The 20,702-nt window shown below is 43.5% G+C and overlaps 2 protein-coding genes and 1 non-coding gene across 5 annotated transcripts in view; 2 read left to right on the top strand and 1 right to left on the bottom strand.

Annotated features, from left to right (window-relative positions):
* Positions 1 to 2,809: 2,809 nt before the first annotated feature.
* Positions 2,810 to 2,883, top strand: TRNAE-UUC (transfer RNA glutamic acid (anticodon UUC)). The gene has a single exon. It is a non-coding gene; the product is annotated as a tRNA-Glu (tRNA).
* Positions 2,884 to 7,609: 4,726 nt separating this feature from the next.
* Positions 7,610 to 19,306, bottom strand: LOC119170022 (corrinoid adenosyltransferase MMAB). Of its 3 annotated transcripts, none has more exons than XM_037421048.2 (8): positions 19,166 to 19,306; positions 18,451 to 18,500; positions 17,329 to 17,474; positions 15,739 to 15,811; positions 13,624 to 13,721; positions 10,497 to 10,561; positions 9,334 to 9,393; positions 7,610 to 7,757 (listed from the first exon to the last, which is right to left on the bottom strand). In XM_037421048.2, the coding sequence occupies exons 1-8, from the start codon at positions 19,171 to 19,173 to the stop codon at positions 7,682 to 7,684; spliced, it is 576 nt and encodes a 191-aa protein (XP_037276945.1). In that variant the 5' UTR covers positions 19,174 to 19,306; the 3' UTR covers positions 7,610 to 7,681. The 3 variants fall into 3 exon arrangements, with proteins under 3 accessions (XP_037276945.1, XP_037276936.1, XP_037276954.1); XM_037421039.2 differs by lacking the exon at positions 19,166 to 19,306 and adding an exon at positions 18,592 to 18,766; XM_037421057.2 differs by lacking the exons at positions 10,497 to 10,561; positions 19,166 to 19,306 and adding an exon at positions 18,592 to 18,770.
* The window catches only part of LOC119170013 (RNA N(6)-adenosine-methyltransferase mettl16), a 33,718-nt gene continuing 31,765 nt past the window's right edge, over positions 18,750 to 20,702 (top strand). Inside the window, exon 1 of the mRNA XM_037421031.2 lies at positions 18,750 to 19,496. Within this exon, the coding sequence (XP_037276928.2) occupies positions 19,172 to 19,496 (325 nt within the window). The 5' untranslated portion in view covers positions 18,750 to 19,171. The remainder of the gene's footprint in view (positions 19,497 to 20,702) is intronic.

Below are 20,702 nucleotides of genomic sequence, written 5' to 3'. Positions count from 1 at the left end.
CAGTCTGATCATACGGGCCTACAACATTTCCGCCTCCATCGGAAATGCAGCCGCCGCAGCCGGGATTTGAACCCGCGACCTACGGGTCAGCAGCCGAGTACCTTAGCCACTAGACCACGACGGCGGGGCATCCGTGCTTGTGGGGATTCATGTAGGAAAGTTACCTCGCAGTTCAGTTCTTTAAAGCTCGCTTTTCTGTAGAATACCTGTAAACAGTATCGTGTAAGGTGCTGTATAAGGATCTACTGAGTACACTCTTCCCACCTCCGTTGTACCGCTCACTGTACTCCAATCTTTCAGGCCGCGATGTGTTGAAGCGAGTGCGCAAAACGTACATTCCACCGAATTCAAAAACTTCTTCTATAAACTCCACTCTGAAACATTGGCGGTAAACACATGGTTAAAAAGAAAGGGGATTTTGCTTCCGTCTGTTAACTGCCGTCTATGTGATGTGCCGGAAACGATTGAGCATTGCTTTGTTAGCTGCAAAGATGCCATACTGTTTTGAAATGTCTTTCAGCAAGTACTAAAAAAACGTTTTGTCATTAATTCTCACACAATACGTTATCTTCTACCAGCAGCGCTTGCTGAAGTACAATATGATTTTTTTTTTTTGATGGGTATGCACAGCTTGTGGAAGACACGAATGCAAGACTGCAATGAAGATCCCGCCACCTCTTCAAGCACACACTTCATTCAAATGGCTATCCACCTCAAAAACATTTACGACGAGCTAGACTTTAGACCGGACTGGTACTCCATCTTAGAGAACTGTTTGATCTCGGTGTGCCCTTTTATGTTTGCATAACCCGATGTGAAAAACTCTCCATGTGAGGAACTCGCGCAGTGTTAGCCATTGAGTGTTTATGAGTAACGCTTGAGCGCTTATTTTCGCGATTTGATTGTACTTTTATTCGCTTGATTTTGTTTTTATTGCGCAAATGCTTTATTATATACCAGGACAAAAAAAACTCCGGCATGGTTTAGTGGCTAGGATACTTGGCTCTCACCCAGGAGGCCCGGGTTCGATTCCCAGTGGCTAAGTATTCTTATAAAGACGATAGTCTCTCTTGGGGTACTTATACAAAAAAAATTTGGTCAGTCTCTCTGTAGATTTGCCTGTTTGTCCGCTGTAAGAATAAATGAAACAGCGCCAAACGATTCTTCAAACGGCCAAATCCATCCGCAGCGCCCAGCAATATTGATCAAGTCTTGGCATTCGTACTTGTGCGAATGTCAATTAAAAAGCTTGATTGATTTGTGGGGTATAACGTCCCAAAACCACCATTTGATTCTGAGAGACGCCGTAGTGGAGGACTCCGGAAATTTCGACGCTATGCGATGCTCAAAAAAGTGTTTCCAATGCTTTACTAAGACGACATGGTGGTTGCGCCTGCCCATCGCTTTGCGTTTTACACCTTATCACCTTCGAGACAGGCGCGCATGCCTTCCTTCGTTTTCAAAGATAACTGCCAGATAGCGCTCGTGTCTAACGTTCCTCGATGCACTCGTTCACCTTCGCTGCACAGGTCGAGACCGCAGCGCCTCCAAAATACAATTGACCAATTTTCTCACGCGAAACACCAAATAAACGTGTTGTTGTCTCCAGACGCAAGACTACAGTCTTTCAACGACATTTGCAATGAAACATGCAAGTATGGGGCAATTTTTTATCTGCTATCCAATTAAAAAGCAATCAATGCGTATATCTGAGGCACCATAACAACGCGTCAATATTTTTTATGTGTACCATTATAGTGGATAAGGCATACGTAAGTAATTCTAAGGACCATAGCGTTGATCACGCTGCACTGACAATGCTATGCGATGCTCAAAAAAGTGTTTCCAATGCTTTGCTAAGACGACATGGTGGTTGCGCCTGCCCATCGCTTTGCGTTTTACACCTTATCACCTTCGAGACAGGCGCGCATGCCTTCCTTCGTTTTCAAAGATAACTGCCAGATAGCGCTCGTGTCTAACGTTCCTCGATGCACTCGTTCACCTTCGCTGCACAGGTCGAGACCGCAGCGCCTCCAAAATACAATTGACCAATTTTCTCACGCGAAACACCAAATAAACGTGTTGTTGTCTCCAGACGCAAGACTACAGTCTTTCAACGACATTTGCAATGAAACATGCAAGTATGGGGCCAATTTTTTATCTGCTATCATCAAGTCCCCTATTTGCGCACACCAACTTCAGTATTTTTACCCTGTTGGCCGCATGGCTAGGTAGATCGCGGCGGCCCCACTTGTTCTCCGGCATTGTCTAGTCGCTATAGGATACCTGGCTTTCACACAGGAGGCCCGTGTTCGATTCCCGGTGTCGGAAGTATTTTCTTTTGTCTGCTATCATCAAGTCCCCTATTTGCGCACACCAACTTCCGTATTTTCACCCTGGTGGCCACACGGCTAGGTGGGTGGCGGTGGCCCCACTTGTTTTCTGGCATGATCTTGTGGCTATAGGATACCTAGCTTTCTCCCAGGAGGCCCGGGTTTTATTTCCGGTGTCGGAAGTATTTTCTTTTGTCTGCTATCATCAAGTCCCCTATTTGCGCACACCAACTTCCGTATTTTCACCCTGGTGGCCACACGGCCAGGTGGGTGGTGGTGGCCCCACTTGTTTTCTGGCATGATCTTGTGGCTATAAGATACCTAGCTTTCTCCCAGGAGTCCCGGGTTCGATTCCCGGTGGCGGAAGTATTTGGTTTTATCTGCTATCATCGAGTCCCCTATTTGCACCCGCAAACTTCAATCTTTTTACCCTGTTGGCAACATGGCTAGGTGGGTGGCAGCGGCCCCACTTGTTCTCCGGCATGGTCTAGTCGCTATAGGATACCTGGCTTTCACCCAGGAGGCCCGTGTTCGATTCCCGGTGTCGGAAGTATTTTCTTTTGTCTGCTATCATCAAGTCCCCTTTTTGCGCACACCAACTTTCGTATTTTCACCCTGGTGGCCACACGGCTAGGTGGGTGGCGGTGGCCCCACTTGTTTTCTGGCGTGATCTTGTGGCTATAAAATACCTAGCTTTCTCCCAGGAGGCCCGGGTTCGATTCCCGGTGTCGGAAATATTTTCTTTTGTCTGCTATCATCAAGTCCCCTATTTGCGCACACCAACTTCCGTATTTCCACCCTGGTGGCCACACGGCTAGGTGGGTGGCGGTGGCCCCACTTGTTTTCTGGCATGATCTTGTGGCTATAGGATACCTAGCTTTCTCCCAGGAGGCCCGGGTTCGATTCCCGGTGGCGGAAGTATTTGGTTTTATCTGCTATCATCAAGTCCCCTATTTGCACCCGCAAACTGCAATCTTTTTACCCTGTTGGCAACATGGCTAGGTGGGTGGCAGCGGCCCCACTTGTTCTCCAGCATGGTTTAGTGGCTAGGATACCTGGCTTTCACCCATGAGGCCCAGGTTCGATTCCCGGTTTCGGAAGTGTTTTAAAAGGTGTAGCACCTTAAGCCGTCTGTACATGCACGTCTCTCTTGGTATGTGACCGCCAAGTTATATGACTCATTCAGCAGGTGCGGACGTCCGGACAGACGGACGGATGGAGGATTCACAGTTTACCGAAAAAACCCTCCGAAGCTTCGCCCCACTCATCATCATGCACTCCGTGGATGTGCTTTAATTTGTTTTTATGCTATGAAGTCTCCTGTTTGCACGAAATGATGAGCATTTTCAATATGTTGGAAGAATGGTTAGGAGGCGTGTGCTGGTTCAATTATCTTGTGCGGAACTCCTCCATCCTTATCCGGTGGCAAAACACTGTTCAAAGATTGGATCCAGGCAATCAATGGGAGTGCGAAATAGAGCCATGGAACGTCAATGTTTTTTTTTTCATTTAGCCAAGGTTTTACGGATAGCGTGCTTGTATACAGCTTAAGAAAAACATTTTTTTAGCAGGTCTAATCCCCATTCACAGGACCGAGTTGACTGGCGGAACATGGGAGAGGCCTTTGTCATGCAGTGGACGTAGTCAGGCTGATGATGATGATCACGATTAATCCCATTATTTTTTAACTGTTTCAATGCATAATCTCTCTGGCCTGCGGAGTAACAATACAAAGGCATTTGTACCAGCCAGAGAAATCTCTAGTTTCAAATCTTCAGAAACAGAGGACAAATCTTCAATAATGCAAAGTCGACTGTGCAAAAAACCAAAAGATTCAGCCGCTTCACATCAAATGCCCCTTGCACTTAATTCCTTCCGTCATATTTGTGGTAGTTAAAATAAAATGCAGCAGCACTTTCCTCAATTGCACTGTGCACAGAAAATCATTTGTCTGCTTGCACACGAAAAGAAAACTGAACGAAATTTCTCTGATAAGGAGATGTGACAGACCTAGCCCGCCATTGCAGACCGAACGAAACTTTGTTCTGCTTACTCTCTGCCACCTGAACAGCCCATATGAATACGGCAAAAACAGTGCATTCACGGTGCTTCAGCAACCATCGCTACTCAGTGCACGCAGCTAACAGCCATAGGTGTGCGCGTGGTGCGGGGGTGCTAATCACTCAAAAAAAAAAAGGGCGAAGTCTGTCTCATACACTGACCCAATAGGAAGCAGGGGCGCTTCGATGACGCTTCGCTTCTTCCCCCCCTTTAAGCTAAACACTGCGCATGCTAATGCTGACAGCCTTACCGTTACGAGGCACACACATCAGTAATGTGAGTTGAATTGATTCATGTTGGCATGGCGAAGTGATTACACATTGCCATGCCAACACATTGACTTTGTAGTTTTTCCATAGCGGCTCCATACCCTAAGCGCATCACCATTAACACACACATTGTGTCAGGAGTGGATCCAGACACTCATTTTAGGGGGGCGGTCGCTTGAAGTAACACCGGAGAGGGGGGTGTGGTCATCACCTTTTTGTTTTCACTAGTACAAGAACTCTATCATAGCATAAATTTTGTTAATGTGTGCTCAAAATGGTTCCACTCATTTCTCCTGATTGCTGGTTGCAAGTGGACAGCAAGCGCTGAAGCGAGAGGGAGAAGTGCTGACAGAATTGGGGGGGGGGGGGGAGAGAATCGCCCCTACCGCCCATCCCCTGGATCCGCAGCTGCATCGTGTGCCTCCGGCATGCCAGAAAACACGGTTTTACACAATCAAGTGCAACAAGAATACTTTTCTTTGCACAAAAAACACTTCATTGTATTCGTTGCTTGCACATACACAAACACAGCTTTTCTTTTCCATTGCTAGAAGCAGAAAGCGGGAGCCGAACCACAATTGCGCATTGCATAGCTACGCCTTCCGGCAATAAATAAATGTGCTACAAATCCACCTGCCACAATCTGTACAGTATATGCATTGAGCTGCCCTGCCAGAACAATCTTACCATTAGCATACTGCGAATTCAAAAAACATGAGCCACAGTTCTGCTATTTCTATTTACATAGTATCGTAATCATCGGTAAATATTTTTAAAATAAGACCTGAAAATACTAAATTATTTCATAATAGCATATATATATATATATATATATATATATATATATATATATATATATATATATATATATATATATATATATATATACAGCACAAAGGAAAATTATGAAATTATGCCCTAATTGTAGGAAATGCAGGAAAAATAATGCAACTATTCAGACCGCAAGGAATGCAGAGCAATTTTGATTTTTTTTCTCGCATGGCTCATCACATTAAGATAATTCATAGTGCTCTCAAACGTTTTGTCAGTTTTCACCAGACCTTTACGTTTACCCATTTACATGTGACCATTCATTATAATTGTTTTTACATATTCAAAAAAGGAGTCAGGCAAAAATGACACCTTGCGATGAAAGATTTGTAAACAGGGTTGTGCTGCAGCCAATGTTTCGACTATTGAATTTTTTTTCTACAAGGCTGAACAAATTTTTCATTGACTACATACAGTAGACTCCCATTATACGAAACCTGAAGCAACCAGGAAAGTGTGTTTGGTTTAACAGGAGTTTCTTTACTGAGAGATAAAAAGGGTGCAGAATTCAAGTACTAATCTTATTAGAGGCAGTTGTTCTATTCAAGCAGCATTTTGTTACAGATAGTTTCGCTTAATGAGAGTCTACTGTACTATTCATATTACACTATGACACCACCTGGGCCAGGGAACAAAATGCTAGCATGTACATTATATCTAGTCATTACAATAAGGATTTAATATCAAGCCATGTACAGAATGCAAAATTCAATTACAAAAACAAACCTATTAGGGGCAGTTGTTCTATTTAAGCAACAATTTCATTTCAGAGAGTTTCATTTAATGAGAGTCTACTGTACTATTCACATTTTACTACGGCACCGCCTAGGCCTGACCACAAAATGCTAGTATGTATACTATATCTAAATCATTACGATAAGAATTCAATATCAAGCCATGTATGTTACTATACTTTTATTAAAATTGGCCTTTTTGTGAAGGTTCCCACTTCTTTCAGGTCCAAGTCACTGGGTGGTTGGTGTATGGTCTAATTGATAGAAAGTGTGGCTGTGGTCAAACAGACACCCACAATTGCGTAGTCTTCACAAGATAGGTATTTCCCAGGAAACACAGTGACAAACATCTCTGAAAAAACTAAGAGAAAATGCAGCCAAGAAATGTATAGGGGGCATTCATAGTCTTCAAGAGTAGTGCAGTATAATTATCACATTATTATAATGTACAGGAACTGGTTGTGTGGAGGTGTGACTCTCCCAACTGGTCTAAGGAAGCCAGTAGGCGACCTTTGACCTGACCTGGTGGTCCTCAAGAGCCGGTGAGGACCTGGACAAGGGGCATCACTCACAGCAACCAAGCGAAAAATTGGAGAGCCCTTAAGCTTTGCCTTTAAGAGCTCAACACGATAGCGATATCCTGTCCGTAGTGCAAATGAGTTCAAAGTGGCTTATGTCAGTGAAGCTTTAACATATGACTGCATTCTCTGTAATGGGTAGCATGCTTTGAACCACCAGACATTTCGAGCATGAAATCTTGTCTAACTCGCTATGCGCCCACTACGTGGCCTCAAGGGAAAAGGCACAGTAACCTATGTGCCTCTTGTAGAGGGTGGCCCGCTTTAAACCATGCACTCATGATAATTGCATTTCCTGAATCTCAATTCTAATGTACGTTTATACCACGCATTATTACTGCAATATTACATGTTGCATTGTGAAGCATGTATACAGGACGCATGTGTTTGTAAAGCATGCAAGTCAGGTTCACTGATTTTCCAAGCAGAGCAAGTTATTTTCACTGTATTTCCAGGAAGACACCTGGCTCAGTGGTAGAACACCTGCCACGCAAACAACCCGGGTTCAATCCTCACTCGGAACCAGAATTTTTCATTATTTATTTCATTTGCATCTTTTTCGATTTTTCGGTCACGCACAAGATGATTTTTTGTTCAACACCAAGGACGCCGACACCGAAATTTCTGTGAAACGAGCTCTTTATCACTATCATGTTAAAATTGTTTCCTTAAGGTTGTTTCTTTCTCATTACTATCCAAGTGTCCCTATGAGGAACAGAAAACAAAGCAACCATAGGAATCTTGTGCACACAGCATTCATGGGAAGGTGTACACCTAACATGCAGAAACAGGGCAACGCTACGTAGGGTAATAGAAATGTTTAATTACAAAAAGCCCTACAACGTGAACAAAGGCCACAGTATTCTTGGATGGTGTCACTTGTAAATAGTTTCCTCTGCATTTTCATGGTGCGAGCAGACCCGTGCAGCTACGAACAGGTAGTCACTCAACCTGTGAACAGTGTCGATAAAAAAAAAACAGTTCTCACACCCACATGGCAATAGAAAGATACAAGAGACCAGAGTTGATCACTATCACAAACTGATGGCTAGCAATTTTATTTCTTAAACGAAAGTTAAAAAGAGTCAATTTAGCACTTCTTTAATGCAGTACAAACACACTCATGCACAGTCTGCAAGCTCAATAGAATTCTCTTGTATGGGGTACCTATGACGCCCCCCATGGTTTTAAAAGCCCCATTTATTATTGCCTACCAGTACAGTCTTCAGCTATATGGCCGACTGTTTTTGTCACTCTAAAGCATTAGTTCTACTCATGCTTTCCCTCATCATGTAGCAAACAAGCAAGTGTCATTTGTTAGGAGTGCTTTTGTCTGGGCAAGTTGGTGCGACATTTGAGAAATAAATCAGCAAAAACGACGGCACGAAAGACGCAGTACAACAGCACCAGCGCTGGACTACAAACTGAGCTCTATTTGATTGAAAGTGCCTTTTTTTATTGTCACATGTCACCACCACCATGAGGCCACACACATAAAAAGCCAATTGCAGTTAAACCCCTTTATAAGAGGCATGCTCCGGGCAGCAATTTCTCTCTTTCATATGAGATGTCTCTTATAAGCAGGGTACCACGTATGCATTTTCTCATCAACCTGTATTCTACTGTAGGCACACTAGTGTCCCTTATACCCATTTTTCTCTTATATCAGTGTCTCTTACAGAGAGGTTAGACTGTAATAGCAACGACCATGAACGTACCTCTTAACAAAACCAGAATCAATGTACACTTGATTAAACAGAAGCACATGGCAATATAGTTGGATCACTCTTAAACACACATTATCAGTTTGACATGTTGCTGCGCACATCCAACTCTCTTTAAAACATGGCATTGCACATGTTCCTCCCCATCAGCACAAAAAACAAGATATTAAAGCGACAAAAACTTGGCAGCTGGTTAAAGACGATCAATCCACAGCAAAACCAGAAGGACGAGGGTGCTCTGTCATACAGAAGATGATCAACAAACAAAACTCAGCCTTGTCTAATTAAAACCTAATACCTAAAGATTACTCATACATGGCCTTTCAAGAACGCTATCTCGTCTTTAAAGAGAAATATGGAAGGTTCACTAACAGACTGATCGCCAGTTTTATTGATGAGTAACGCCCCCATTACTTTTCCCTTCAGTTTGTTGCTCGCTCTTTTTAAAAATCTGCTCCTCTGAAACTCTGGTGCATACCCCCACCTGCGGCAGTGCTCTGCCAGGTGTCCTCCTCCAATTATTCTGCACATTCAGCCTGTGTTCTGGTGCCCTATCATTAAAGCATCGGCCCGTTGCAGACAGAAGTACAATGACCAAATGGGCCGATTTATTTTTGCCTTGTAACTCATATTTAACTTCTCATCAGACATTCATACATCTGTTTCCGTCTTAACGATGTACCAACCAGCCCAATTAGGTGCGCTACTGCACTTCTCATCAGACAATAAAGCGTAACTTGTCATGTTACTTTTCAAACTCTATTTCATTAATGATTAATATATTTCATGAAGCAGGTACTTACCTATTTATATATTTCATCACAACTTCGTCCACCTCTTTTTCTAAGAAAAGTGAGGTCACCCTAGAAATATAAGGCATCCTGTCTCAATAACTCTGGAGTGTCTTTCCCAATGAGCCATGAATAACTATTACATAACAAATAAGGAGTTTAACATCATAAAACTGCATAGTGCACCGCACGTCTTCTATATTTTTGTAGAATGGGACCACCACATCAAATGGTACGCATGCAAGTAAAAACAGGGTAAGTGCTGTGGAGAAGGAGAGGGCATTTCCACAACAACAAAAAAAAGTAATTGCAGTTTCGCCACAAGAGCCAAGCTTTGAAAACATAGCAACAAACTGGAATGTTTCAAGAACTAAGGCTCACAACCAACACTTTTAGATTCAATACTGCATAACTCAAAAAAATTCAAGCGAAGAGGGCCGCACCATGGAGCAAAGTGGCTTTTTTACTGCTGTCGTTTCAACGTGAAGCAAGCAGTGAGAGCACAGTCGGCATACAAGCTGTTCACAGATGTCTGTCAAGACAGCGCATGAGTCAGCGCTCGCTATTACACCATTCTGATCAAATTTCACAGCTGTTGCCTGAGCGACACAACCCACCCCACCTCCGTGCTCCTTCCCCTGACGAAAGACGGGTGGGTCACTTCCTCTCTTCTTGAGAAGCCATCAACGGCAGGCCTCAAGTGCAGGGCAATGTTATCACATGAACCCTTAGTGAGATGGAAATAACAGCTTGTTTTGTCTTTGCTTCAGACGAGTTTGTCCCCAGTGTTCACATGTTTTTACTAACAGAGTTTTTACTAGCAGAGATTTACTAGCAGAGTCAGAACTGCACTTGTTACTAGATTTAAAACCTTGCAACAGACATGACTTCTTCTGCCTCCATGACATTTTTGATGCAAGGTTTGACCGTGTATGCAAAGAAGCCGCCTATAGTTTCACGAAATTCTTGCATCCCTTAGCATGCAGAAATACAAGGGTGTAATGCAGTGTGCATCTAACGGTGCTAAGCAATGACATAAGAACATGTGATAAAGGTATAAGAGCATGGGGCTGCAGTAAGCCACACTGTGAGTGGTCTGAAGAAGTGAAATAATTTTTGCTCCTATACACCTTGATCAGACGCATTTGGCACAGGAATGAAATGCAGCCGAATACCTTCGTTCAGCACGCCGGCAGACAGAGCGGGCTATGTGGAGGGCAGCACCAGCTGGACTTCCAGACTTGAAACAGAAGAGGGCAGTCTACTCAGTTCATCTTTCTAGAGTATATCCCTCTATTCAGCTCATTCAGCCATGTTCAGCCATAACTCATTCAGCCATGTTCACTCATGACTCTTATGGCACAAAGTTCATTGGACATGTACCGCATGGTCAAGAGATGACAGAGAATGAAAACCTGAAACTGAGGTTAGTGTTCCCTAAATATACAAACTGGATACACTTGGTATAGAGCATGTCGTGTCATTTTTGCGGTACCCAACTGTGCAAGAACTAAGGGTATAGAGTACCTCTTATACAATTAACTGATTATGCTAATTATACCAACAGACACTGAAAGACACAATTTTTCATACAATCACACATTAAATGGTCAGATTATTGTTTGCGCACACTAAAATATTTTTACTGACTAGACTAATATTTACCAGCAAGCTTCGTTGCACAAATCAAGGGTTGATGTTTCTGCGCTGTTTGTGATGTTCACATCAAGACTAAATGCTAACAGACCATTAAAAAATAATCATGCTGCAGCGTCATCTATACATGAGACATACTATGAAGCATGGGGCTACATTCTAATGCGTTATCATCATGACAATACTCTGTTATTGTAACGAAAATGTCTTTGTCTTTTCTTTAATTTTAGTGTTTGGGGAATAACACTTAAGCAATGATGGTATTTTACCTATAGATCAAAACAGTGCTATATTCAAATAAAATGACAACAAAATTGCTTGTATCATGGGTCCTAGCTTTGTACACGTTGTGTAGCAGAGCAACGTTATTCATGCCCGTTTCTTCCAAGGATAGTTGCTCTTGACGAACCACCTGTGCTTACTGTCATAAAATCCTATTCATATGTTTGATACAGAAGTATAAAAACACACCAGGCTGAACACCTGTGAAGAAGGGTCATTATACAAAGAGATAAAAGCCGCAACAAAAGGTAAAGGTTGCAAAAAAAACTTGAGCTAGGTGATTAAACACTGAGTAACATAACTCATTATTAGTTTGATAAAATCCAATACACAGTCTCATGTAGACCAACTAACAGAGCTTAGTAAATCACTAATTGAATCATTAGATTGTCTTCACTCTTCCTGTCTTCTTCTATTCTGGTTTCTTGTCTTCAGCACAGTTTTAGTTCTCTAGCAACAACTCACCGACCAGCAGCTCAATGTACACTCCTTGAATGACTATATCACAAACAATTTTGAGTGCAATATGTAATTGAAGTAGTTATAAGGACTAGCCAGAGTGCTAGCAGTGGTCTGTCCCAAAGAAGTCGAAAGAGAGCTGCAGTTTCCCTGTTCGCAACCTTATAGACTGAATGTAATAAGACTTTAGACATTTACTGCAAGGACGACAAATGACTCTTGACACCAAGCAACGCTCACCATAACAGAAAGCGAGACATTTGCTGCGCATGTGAACGAACTTAAAGCTCACCTGCTAACGTGCACACATTATTGCAATACAGTTGAGCCTCACTAATACAGTCAACTGCCGATTTTTCGGACACCTGAATTTTCGCACATGCCCGATAACTCAGACATCTTCGCGGCACCGCCACGAGCCCCATAAAATCAATGTATAAGGAAGTCTAAAATTTCGGACGCTCGAACACCCCGGAGTGCGATTTTCCATACTTTTTCACGCGACGGAAAGTCGGAAACCACCTCCGACCTCCAGTGGAAACCACCACAACTGTGTCACACGCGATTACGATCGCACAAATGAGCGCGCCGGTCTACTGTGGCGGCATCTGTTGCTTGGACTCGTTGATCGTTAGCGGAGAAACACTCACGGCCTCTGAGATTCCTAACACTGGCCGTGTTTATCATGCAAGGGTGCTTCGCTGACAATCGAAACTATCCACCCGGAAATTTTTTGGCGCCAATAAATTTCCTTTCGCTTTAGCGCTTGTGCTCGTGCGTGCCACTTTGGCTTCCCGCGCAGCGCTTTCGCTAAGCGTTTCACCACTTCGAACTAGAACTAACCATCACACACCGATTTGGTCTGGCCATGCTGGCTATCTTGAATGTTTACCAGCGCCACCTCCGGAGTACCTGAGGCACCATCGCCTGTCGTCGCGCCATTTTGTTTACGCAGCCCACATGGTGTTTGGCTAGCCTAGTGCGTGGTTGTGCGATCGTGTGAAGTGTGCTCTGCAACGCTAAGCCTAGGTGCTTCGACGCTCGTCAGCAAACTCCTTTGTTCACATCGTGAGGATTTCGCTTGCCTGCGATGGCCCCCACTCCGCCTTCGTCGTCCTCACCGATGGCATCAAAGCGCGAAAAACTGTACCGTCGGTTAACGATGGAGAAGAAAGCCGCCATTATTAAGTTAGTGAAGAGTGGCCAATCGCAGGCTGACATGAGCAAGGAGTTCGGCATTTCCAAGCAAACAGTTTCCGATTTCCTGAGGAACAAAGACAAGATCTTGGTAGCGGCCGAAAAATCGTCTGGTGCCCAAAAGATGAATGCAAGCCAAGGTGTTCATCAAAAGCTTGAGGACGCTCTCGTCGTTTTTTAACGGCTCTTTTCAGAGCCACCCCACTGATGCTTTGGCAGAGTTCCGAAAATCTGGTACTTCAACCTTGACCCTCTTGATCCGAGAAATATCAATGAAATGGTGCGTTTTTTGCTTGCATTGAGAAATACTAGCAAAATGGTTCACTTTTTTTTCTTGGATTGAAAATTATCAGTAAAATAATGCATTTTTTTTGCTTGCATTCATTTTTTCGGACTGCCCGAATTTTCGCACGGTTTTTCGCTCCCTAGAGGGTCCGAAAAATCGGCAGTTGACTGTACGTCCCAATTTTATACCATATCCTCGTGTGAAAGTTCAACATTTTATGTGAAACTGCATGATGTATTAATAGATTTGGATGGTACGTCCTGCCGAATAGCATGCGTCTCCTTTGTTCAATTTTTTTTATTTTACAATGTATGACCGAGGTTTCACATTATTTATCACGTGGCTGCTCAGAAACAGGCAGCTACATCCCACTTATAGACCACATCAAACAAGAAATAGGAAGAGTAAAAAAGTTGTCTTACGGGAAGGATAAAATTCTTGAGCGGTGGCAAGTTCTCGGAATGTGCATCGATCCACTGTTCCAGCTCCTTAATGTGCTCAGCCGGAAATTCAGTCTTGGCTGTAAGGTTAAATAAAATGAAATACTAAGTAACATGGGGACAAGCAAATTGGAAAAATACATTTCTCTTCCTTTGCACTTTCAGAATAAAGTGTACCATAATTAAAGAACTTTCTTGGTAAACTTCGCACTTCTGAATAATAATAATAATAATAATAATAATAATAATAATAATAATAATAATAATAATAATAATAATAACAGTAAAAACTGGGGGACCCTTAAGCTTCGCCTTTAAGAGTTGAACGCGATAGTGTAATCTGTCCCCTAGTGCACCTTCCAACCGCTAAGTGCATACTTATTAATATGTTTTGTTACATACACACACACGCACACAAACATGCACACAGTAGATCGGACCAGCACACGCTCTGAATGGGCTCGTTTTCGTCGTGACACCTGTCGAACAAAATGCGTCAAAGTGGCCCTGAAACACTTTTTCAAGTAAACGTGGAATGAATTCACTACAAGAGCTTATTGCCTCACGAATGCAACGCCGCAAAAATTTTAAGAATTTGTCCAGTGCGAGTGGAGTTACAAAGGTTTGTCGCATGCTGCAATTGCATTCTCTCTTCTCTCATCCCGATGAAAGCGCTGGAAGCTAAGCAGGGAAGGATAGCAGGGCAAATAAACTACCACACCTCGTGACATTGAGCACTTTTTTTTCTTCGAATGCGTGGCTTTTTCAGTGTGATCGTACGCGCAAGCGTGGACAAGTAGCGGCCTCTCGCGGCTATCTCGGTAACTTGATTTTTCGGTCACAGATGCACAGACGATTTTTCGCTCACAACCAAAGGGGCCGACGCCGGCGGCGGTTTTTCTGCAACCCAAGCTCTCTAATGCTATCGTGTTAATAATAATAATAATAATAATAATAATAATAATAATAATAATGATGATGATGATGATGATGATGATGTACTTCTGCCCAAACCCCTTTTCTTCATATGTACAGCGTGTTTATAATGGCATGTTTAAGTAACACCCATTGAGAATTTGGCTTCTTAAATAAAACAATTTTTTATCTTCAGTAATACCATCAGAGCCCTCTGCAACATGCAATGAACTCAACAGCCCGATAAACTTTGTAACTAGTAGCTTTAGATGCCCTGCTTCAAATTAAAAACTGAAGCAAACTGCATGTGCATGCAGCACTGAAATTAGCAAGGCTCCAAAAGCTCTCGAAAGTGTAGCTCAACAAATTACAGTTTTCTGTGTGCACACAGACACTTACTGAGGCAGATATCAACGTACCAAGTTTTAATACATTAATATGTTAACACATGTTAAAGGACACAGGTGAGGCAATGTTACTTTTCTATGACATGGACTGCAAAATAGCAGCTAATGTGCCATATGCTGCCTAAATGGGACATCTACACTACTGACATCTACAATCATTAACACCTGCAGTACACACCCAACAAAGGCTTTAGCTTATAGTTAAAGAAAAATTTTAGCATAACCTTGGTTTTTTTAGTCAACACTGCAACTTTTCAGTGAAACTGCAGGATTGTGACCACAAATGACTATTTAACATTTACAGGCCAAGTTGGCTTATTCAGATCACTACATCAGAATGCTGCAGTACATTATAATTTCTCAACCAATCTATATTTTTATCTTGTGTGTACACTAAAGAACTAAAATAGGCAGTCAGAAATTGTCTTTTTAGGAGTTGAGCAATCCTTTTAGCTCTGTTCACACAAAGGGCCCAATCGCGATTCAAGCCTGTGGATTGCATACTACGTCAACGTGCATGACTCGTTCCCTCAGTCCCCCTTTCGTCTGCGCAGAGCAATTAGTGAAACAACGTAGGCCCAAATAGCAGTAGGGATCCTCAACGAGAAATCCTAAAAATTATTCCTTGTAACGTGACTTCTCTCCTCTCGTCTAAATCCTGGCTGTGGAGCAATCCATATCATGTTACATGTCACATGACTGATTAGTCCGCAATCGCGTCCTTCACATGAAAACAGTTTCAAATGCGATGCTCTGGAAATACGCAGAAACTTACCTCTCTGTCCCTCAGATGCTGATGACAATGGTGTTGCGATAGAAGCCTGGAGGTCTTGGAGCAAGCACTGAACCTGCAATTACCAACGAGCACCGCGAATTGAGATGTGACCCCAGACAGAAAGAAAGTATGGTGTGTGCTATAACTAGGCTTGTACGAATAATCGAATGCTCCAAATATTTCGACAAATATTACACTATTTCAATTTGCTTCAATTTGAATTTACGTTATTGAACATTTCAAAGTATTCCAAATGAACAAATAGGTTATAAGTCCTTCGTCCTTCGGGTGCTTGTCTTATTTTCCTTTCTTAGATTATAAGCCCGCTTGCAAGTCTCTGTAAAGGTGGTTTCACTGCAGTGAAACTTCCTAAGCCGTGAAAGCACCTATTTCAATGAGTATTAGTCTGCATGCAAGCCCCTGCAAAAGTAATTTCACTGCAGTAAAGAGACAACAAGCCGTGAAAACACCTATCCAAAACAAGTCCGCATTGCCGCGAAGCCCAACATCCAGGTTAAATGAGCATCTTAGCCTTACATCGATTCATCATTTTTTTCAGGTTTAACATATTTTACTAGTTATCACTTGCATTCTACCGAAAGTGAAATCCTGCTATTATTCAAAACTTCCTTTAAACAACAAAAAAAATGCATTAAAACAGGTCTTGTTTCGAATGTAAAAAAATATTGTGCACGCTAGGCCATGACAAGCATGCCCATGACAAGTATTCGAAATCATTCGACTAAAAGCATTATTCGCTTCCAATTTGCTTCCAACCTAAAATTCACAACTCGCACAAGCCTAGTATTAGCACAAACATACTGCTGTTACTAGTACTGCCTGCTTTGCTGTAAATGTAAAATGAGGCTAATCAGATAAAGAGATGTTTGCATTTTGCAAAAGTGCATCCCCCCCCCTAGTCTTCTACATATACACCTCTGATGTCAATGTACAAACCTGGCAGAACAGTGCCCGTGTAATGATATTGTGCTGGAGGCATGAGGACCTATATTTAACAAGCAGAAAGTTGCATGTCAACAGCATTGGGACTGCTCTCAATCGAGGCAAACTTTGTAATGAGCAACACTGCCTGCTACTACACCGAAGACCTCCATGACTGGGCTTAACAAGTTTCCAGCCAACTGCGCTGCTGGTGTGTCGTCTTTCTTCCCATCAGGACCATTGACTAGAAGCCCTTCTCACCATGCTCAGGCAAGCACAATTGCAAATAAGTTTGTCTCTATGTACCTGCTCAAGTCCCATGATACATGGTTTACTTCTGACAAATTTTTAGAGAAAGAAAAATAGATAAGGCTGTTGACTGTCCACTTTTAACTGTGCTGAACATGACACAGAGAGCACAACGAACATAGCAATTGTATGGCCAGCTCAGTGGATGTAAATCCAGAATCAATTTGACAGAGTATACGCCAGATGCAAGGTGGTATTGTAAAAGGTGACTTTTTCGATGAGCCCGCTAAAAATAAAGGGACAACATTCTTTCCCCTCATTGTTTACAGCATAGAGCCCTGAAGTGCAAGAGAAATTCTGGCACCTCTCTGCAAGAAATTAACTTACAAAGGCCCTCACCCATTTGAGCTGGTCGCTGACCTCTGGATGCTTCAGGACAGAGCGGACATAGCCAATGTGCGAGTTGAGCTCGTCTGTGGCACCCAGGGCCTCGAAGACTGTGTCGTCCTTGCGCCGCCGCTGACCCGTGTATGTTGCAGATGTCCCTGACACAGACGGTTCACACATTATGTAGCACATGCCATGAACTACTATGATTGTTGTCATTAAATGTGCGACATTTCGACAACTTGTCATTGGCGACTCTGTGTTCTGTGCACATACGCTGATACTAGTAGAACCATTTGGTCTGACATGCAGCACCTTGAATAAAACAAAGTTTATACATAAATATAGTTTCACAGTACTTATATATGTATCGCTCTGGCATGCTTTTGAAAACGTATTACTAATGACGGTAGCGCCTCAGAAATTTGCTAATTGGTAGAAAGGCATATACAATTGATCAGACTTACAAACAAGCATAAATTTTGAGACTGTATGTTACACATTAGGAAAATACTGATAGTTTGCATCCGTAGCTTTTAGATTAACTGTACAGCGCTTTTACGTAACCATTTGATAACTACCTTCGACGGGGTCTGTTGGATCTGCATTTGTTCACTTTCCTGTCATTCGTCTAGAGTATTTTAAATAATACTGCACCCTACAGCACGCATTGTCCAGGTGAAAAAAATGAGTGGGAATACCGCCGTTTTCAACTGAGAATAACTGCTTGTGGATCAACGCCTGCAGTAACAGAACAACTGGGAAACCGACCCCAGAGCTACAAGCGGATTCGTAGGTGACGTACTGGTTTCTGCTAGTAAGTTTGAATCACCATGAATTGTACTGGAATTCATGCAACTAACTGACCCAGTAACTAAGGTTCAACAAATTTGAACTTCAGCTCTACTATAAGCAAGTAGTTCCTGTTGTATTCCATCTGTGCGTGCGATTTTCTCTTCTGTACAGAGCAGTCGCATTGCATGGAATACAAGGAGCGGTATTTATCGTAAGTAAAGAGAAAAGAAAGCGGCGCTATCTCCTGCAGCTTATAACGGAGCACTGCGCTGGTCGCAGGCACAGGAACAGTAATTCCATGCGGCGAAGGCGCCCACAAACCTGCGATCACACGCTTACCTTTGTCACCCGTGCGAGTGTAAATCTTGGTAAGTCGGGGGCTGCCAGAACTGCACGGAGAAACAAACACGGCAGTAATCGGCACATCACCAATGACCCAGTCACGTTAACGAAAATTACCATATATGTTTGAAATGTCACCTTATGAGGCGCGAGTTGCAAATCCGTGAGGCTACGATAGATCGAACGATGCATCGCAACGTAGACATTTCTCCCAGCAGTAATTCAATACGGGCAAAAGTGAAACAATTTCCTGCTGAAGCGGCTAAAGCTCACAGCAGACATCAAAAACGCGCGTAGGCTTGGATTGATTTGGTACAGGCTACAAAGCGTCAAGGTCTAAATTTGACTCAGAGATTGGCATCGCAATCATGATAACCGTGATCAGCATCGCCTGAAGGAAGTCACGGTACATTACATGCAAACAATGTGTGCTTATCAATGTAGTTTAGTTACAATTGAAACATGCATTCAGGGTTAATCAAAAGGTCTCATTGGCTTTTGCGGTGCTAAATGTCAAGAGAACGCGCAAGCGTCATGGCGTACGCCTCGTCTGCTAGACTTCAGACATGCCGGAACATTCGACGTGTTTGCGCTTTCAGAAAACAATAGCGCGTAGACTTCCCGAGGAAGTCTCGCGCACTTCGTAAAGTCGATCGCGTAAAGCGCTTTAATCTCGAGCCATCCATCGCGGCTCGCCGCGCAGCGTACTCACAGCGCCATGAAGAGAGATGTGTTGACGATGCACGAACGGAGCGTGTTCCGTACGCCGCCGGACTTCACGGTGCTCGCCGAGAAGTACTTCGATTTCTCGCAGCACGTCACCTACAACACCTTGGGCAAGGCGAAGCTCGACTTCAAGGATTCCGACTCGCAGCGGGCGCTGTCCAAGACGCTGCTCAAGCACTTCTTCGAGCTGGACGTGCGGTTGCCGCAGGGTCGACTGGTGCCGGCTGTGCCGCAGCGTCTCAACTACCTGCTCTGGGTCCAAGATCTGGTCGAGAAGGCCTTGGAAAGGAAGGAAAACGTCGTGGCGCTCGATGTCGGTGAGTGATGCGGATACGATCGTCCCAGCTTTGGCCGGTCACCTGCTGATGATGCTGTTGACACGTACGCTTCTGTGAAGGAAATAGTCCGCCGTTATCAAATGCTGCTTTCTCGTCTTTTGGTCCGTAACTCGGGGCTTTTAAAGCCAATTTTCTCTCTGTTTCGCTAACTTTGTCTGCTGTCGATTATGATGTTACGATGCCCGGAGAGGCAACGCGACTGCGCCGTATGCGATATTCTATGTCGTTCTACTTGCATGACGTAATGCAACCAGAGCCCTGGCGGTTCACCTACCTCCTTAAGTCTGAGGACAATAAGGTGGTGTTCTCTCTCTCTCTCTCTGAAGGCTGCAGCAGAACGGGGATTGTTCAGACAGAATGCAGTTCCTCTTCCAACGCTGTTTCCAGCAGAGCAGTGTTTTAGCTTTTCTGTGGAACCCGACAGAGAAGCGAACCCGCAACCAAGTGACCGATAGCGCGATCGCTTCCTGCGCTTGCCTTCTGGACTTGAAAAAAAAAAACAGATTTATAAAAAAGGGGTGTCTTTTTTTACTACATGAACTTCGAAGAGTGCCCGAAATATCTTCTGCACCAAGTGCAACTAGCAGAAATAGCATATTTCTTTGTTTGCACAGTCAGTCTGTTAAAGGCGCAAAGAGCAGAGGGTGCTTTTGCATGCGGTGTTTTACATCTTTGCAGTGCTATATAGACGTCAGACTCTGCCCTGGCAGCGCTGCGAAAAACGCCGCCATCAGCGCCCTCATCGCCGCGCTGGGCATAACTGGATAGTGCAAGGAGAGCCATCCGCTTGTGAACGTGCATAAGCTCTACTCTTTCATTGCAGTTGAGGCGTGGGTTCCTAAAAATCAAGGACCTGTGAAGCTTCTTCCGTCAATCCAACCTCGCTTCAGAAAAGTAGGAAGCTCATTAAAGCAAACTGAAGGCACGATGCAAAAGGTGTTTACATTATTTCGACGTGCTGCAACTCGCAGTTTAAGTGCAAGCGAGCATCGCATGACAACAAGTTTGAGGCAAGCGCTCTGACGAGTGTTTTGTAATGCCTAAATGCATTAAATTTGGGCATACACACGATGCCAAAGGCATTAAGTGCATACATGAGCAACGTATCTTACAATCAGTGGTACGAAGTTCGCTCTATCTGCGGCACGAATAGCCCCGGTGATTTGCACCTTTTCAGTTGCATTG

Source organism: Rhipicephalus microplus, unplaced genomic scaffold (genome assembly GCF_043290135.1).
Source record: "Rhipicephalus microplus isolate Deutch F79 unplaced genomic scaffold, USDA_Rmic scaffold_21, whole genome shotgun sequence".
In the NCBI taxonomy this organism is placed as follows: Eukaryota; Metazoa; Arthropoda; class Arachnida; order Ixodida; family Ixodidae; genus Rhipicephalus; species Rhipicephalus microplus.
This window is presented reverse-complemented; position numbering and strand designations above follow the sequence as displayed.

What these genes read in the sequence shown, in the direction of transcription:
- LOC119170022 (XM_037421039.2), bottom strand. Translation starts at nt 18,659, where the DNA reads ATGTCTACGTTGCGATGCATCGTTCGATCTATCGTAGCCTCACGGATT. An exon ending in TCAGCGACCAGCTCAAATGG is followed by an intron (nt 15,812 to 17,328) that starts GTGAGGGCCTTT and finishes TGGTAATTGCAG; the next exon opens with GTTCAGTGCTTGCTCCAAGA. An exon ending in AGCATCTGAGGGACAGAGAG is followed by an intron (nt 13,722 to 15,738) that starts GTAAGTTTCTGC and finishes TTAACCTTACAG; the next exon opens with CCAAGACTGAATTTCCGGCT.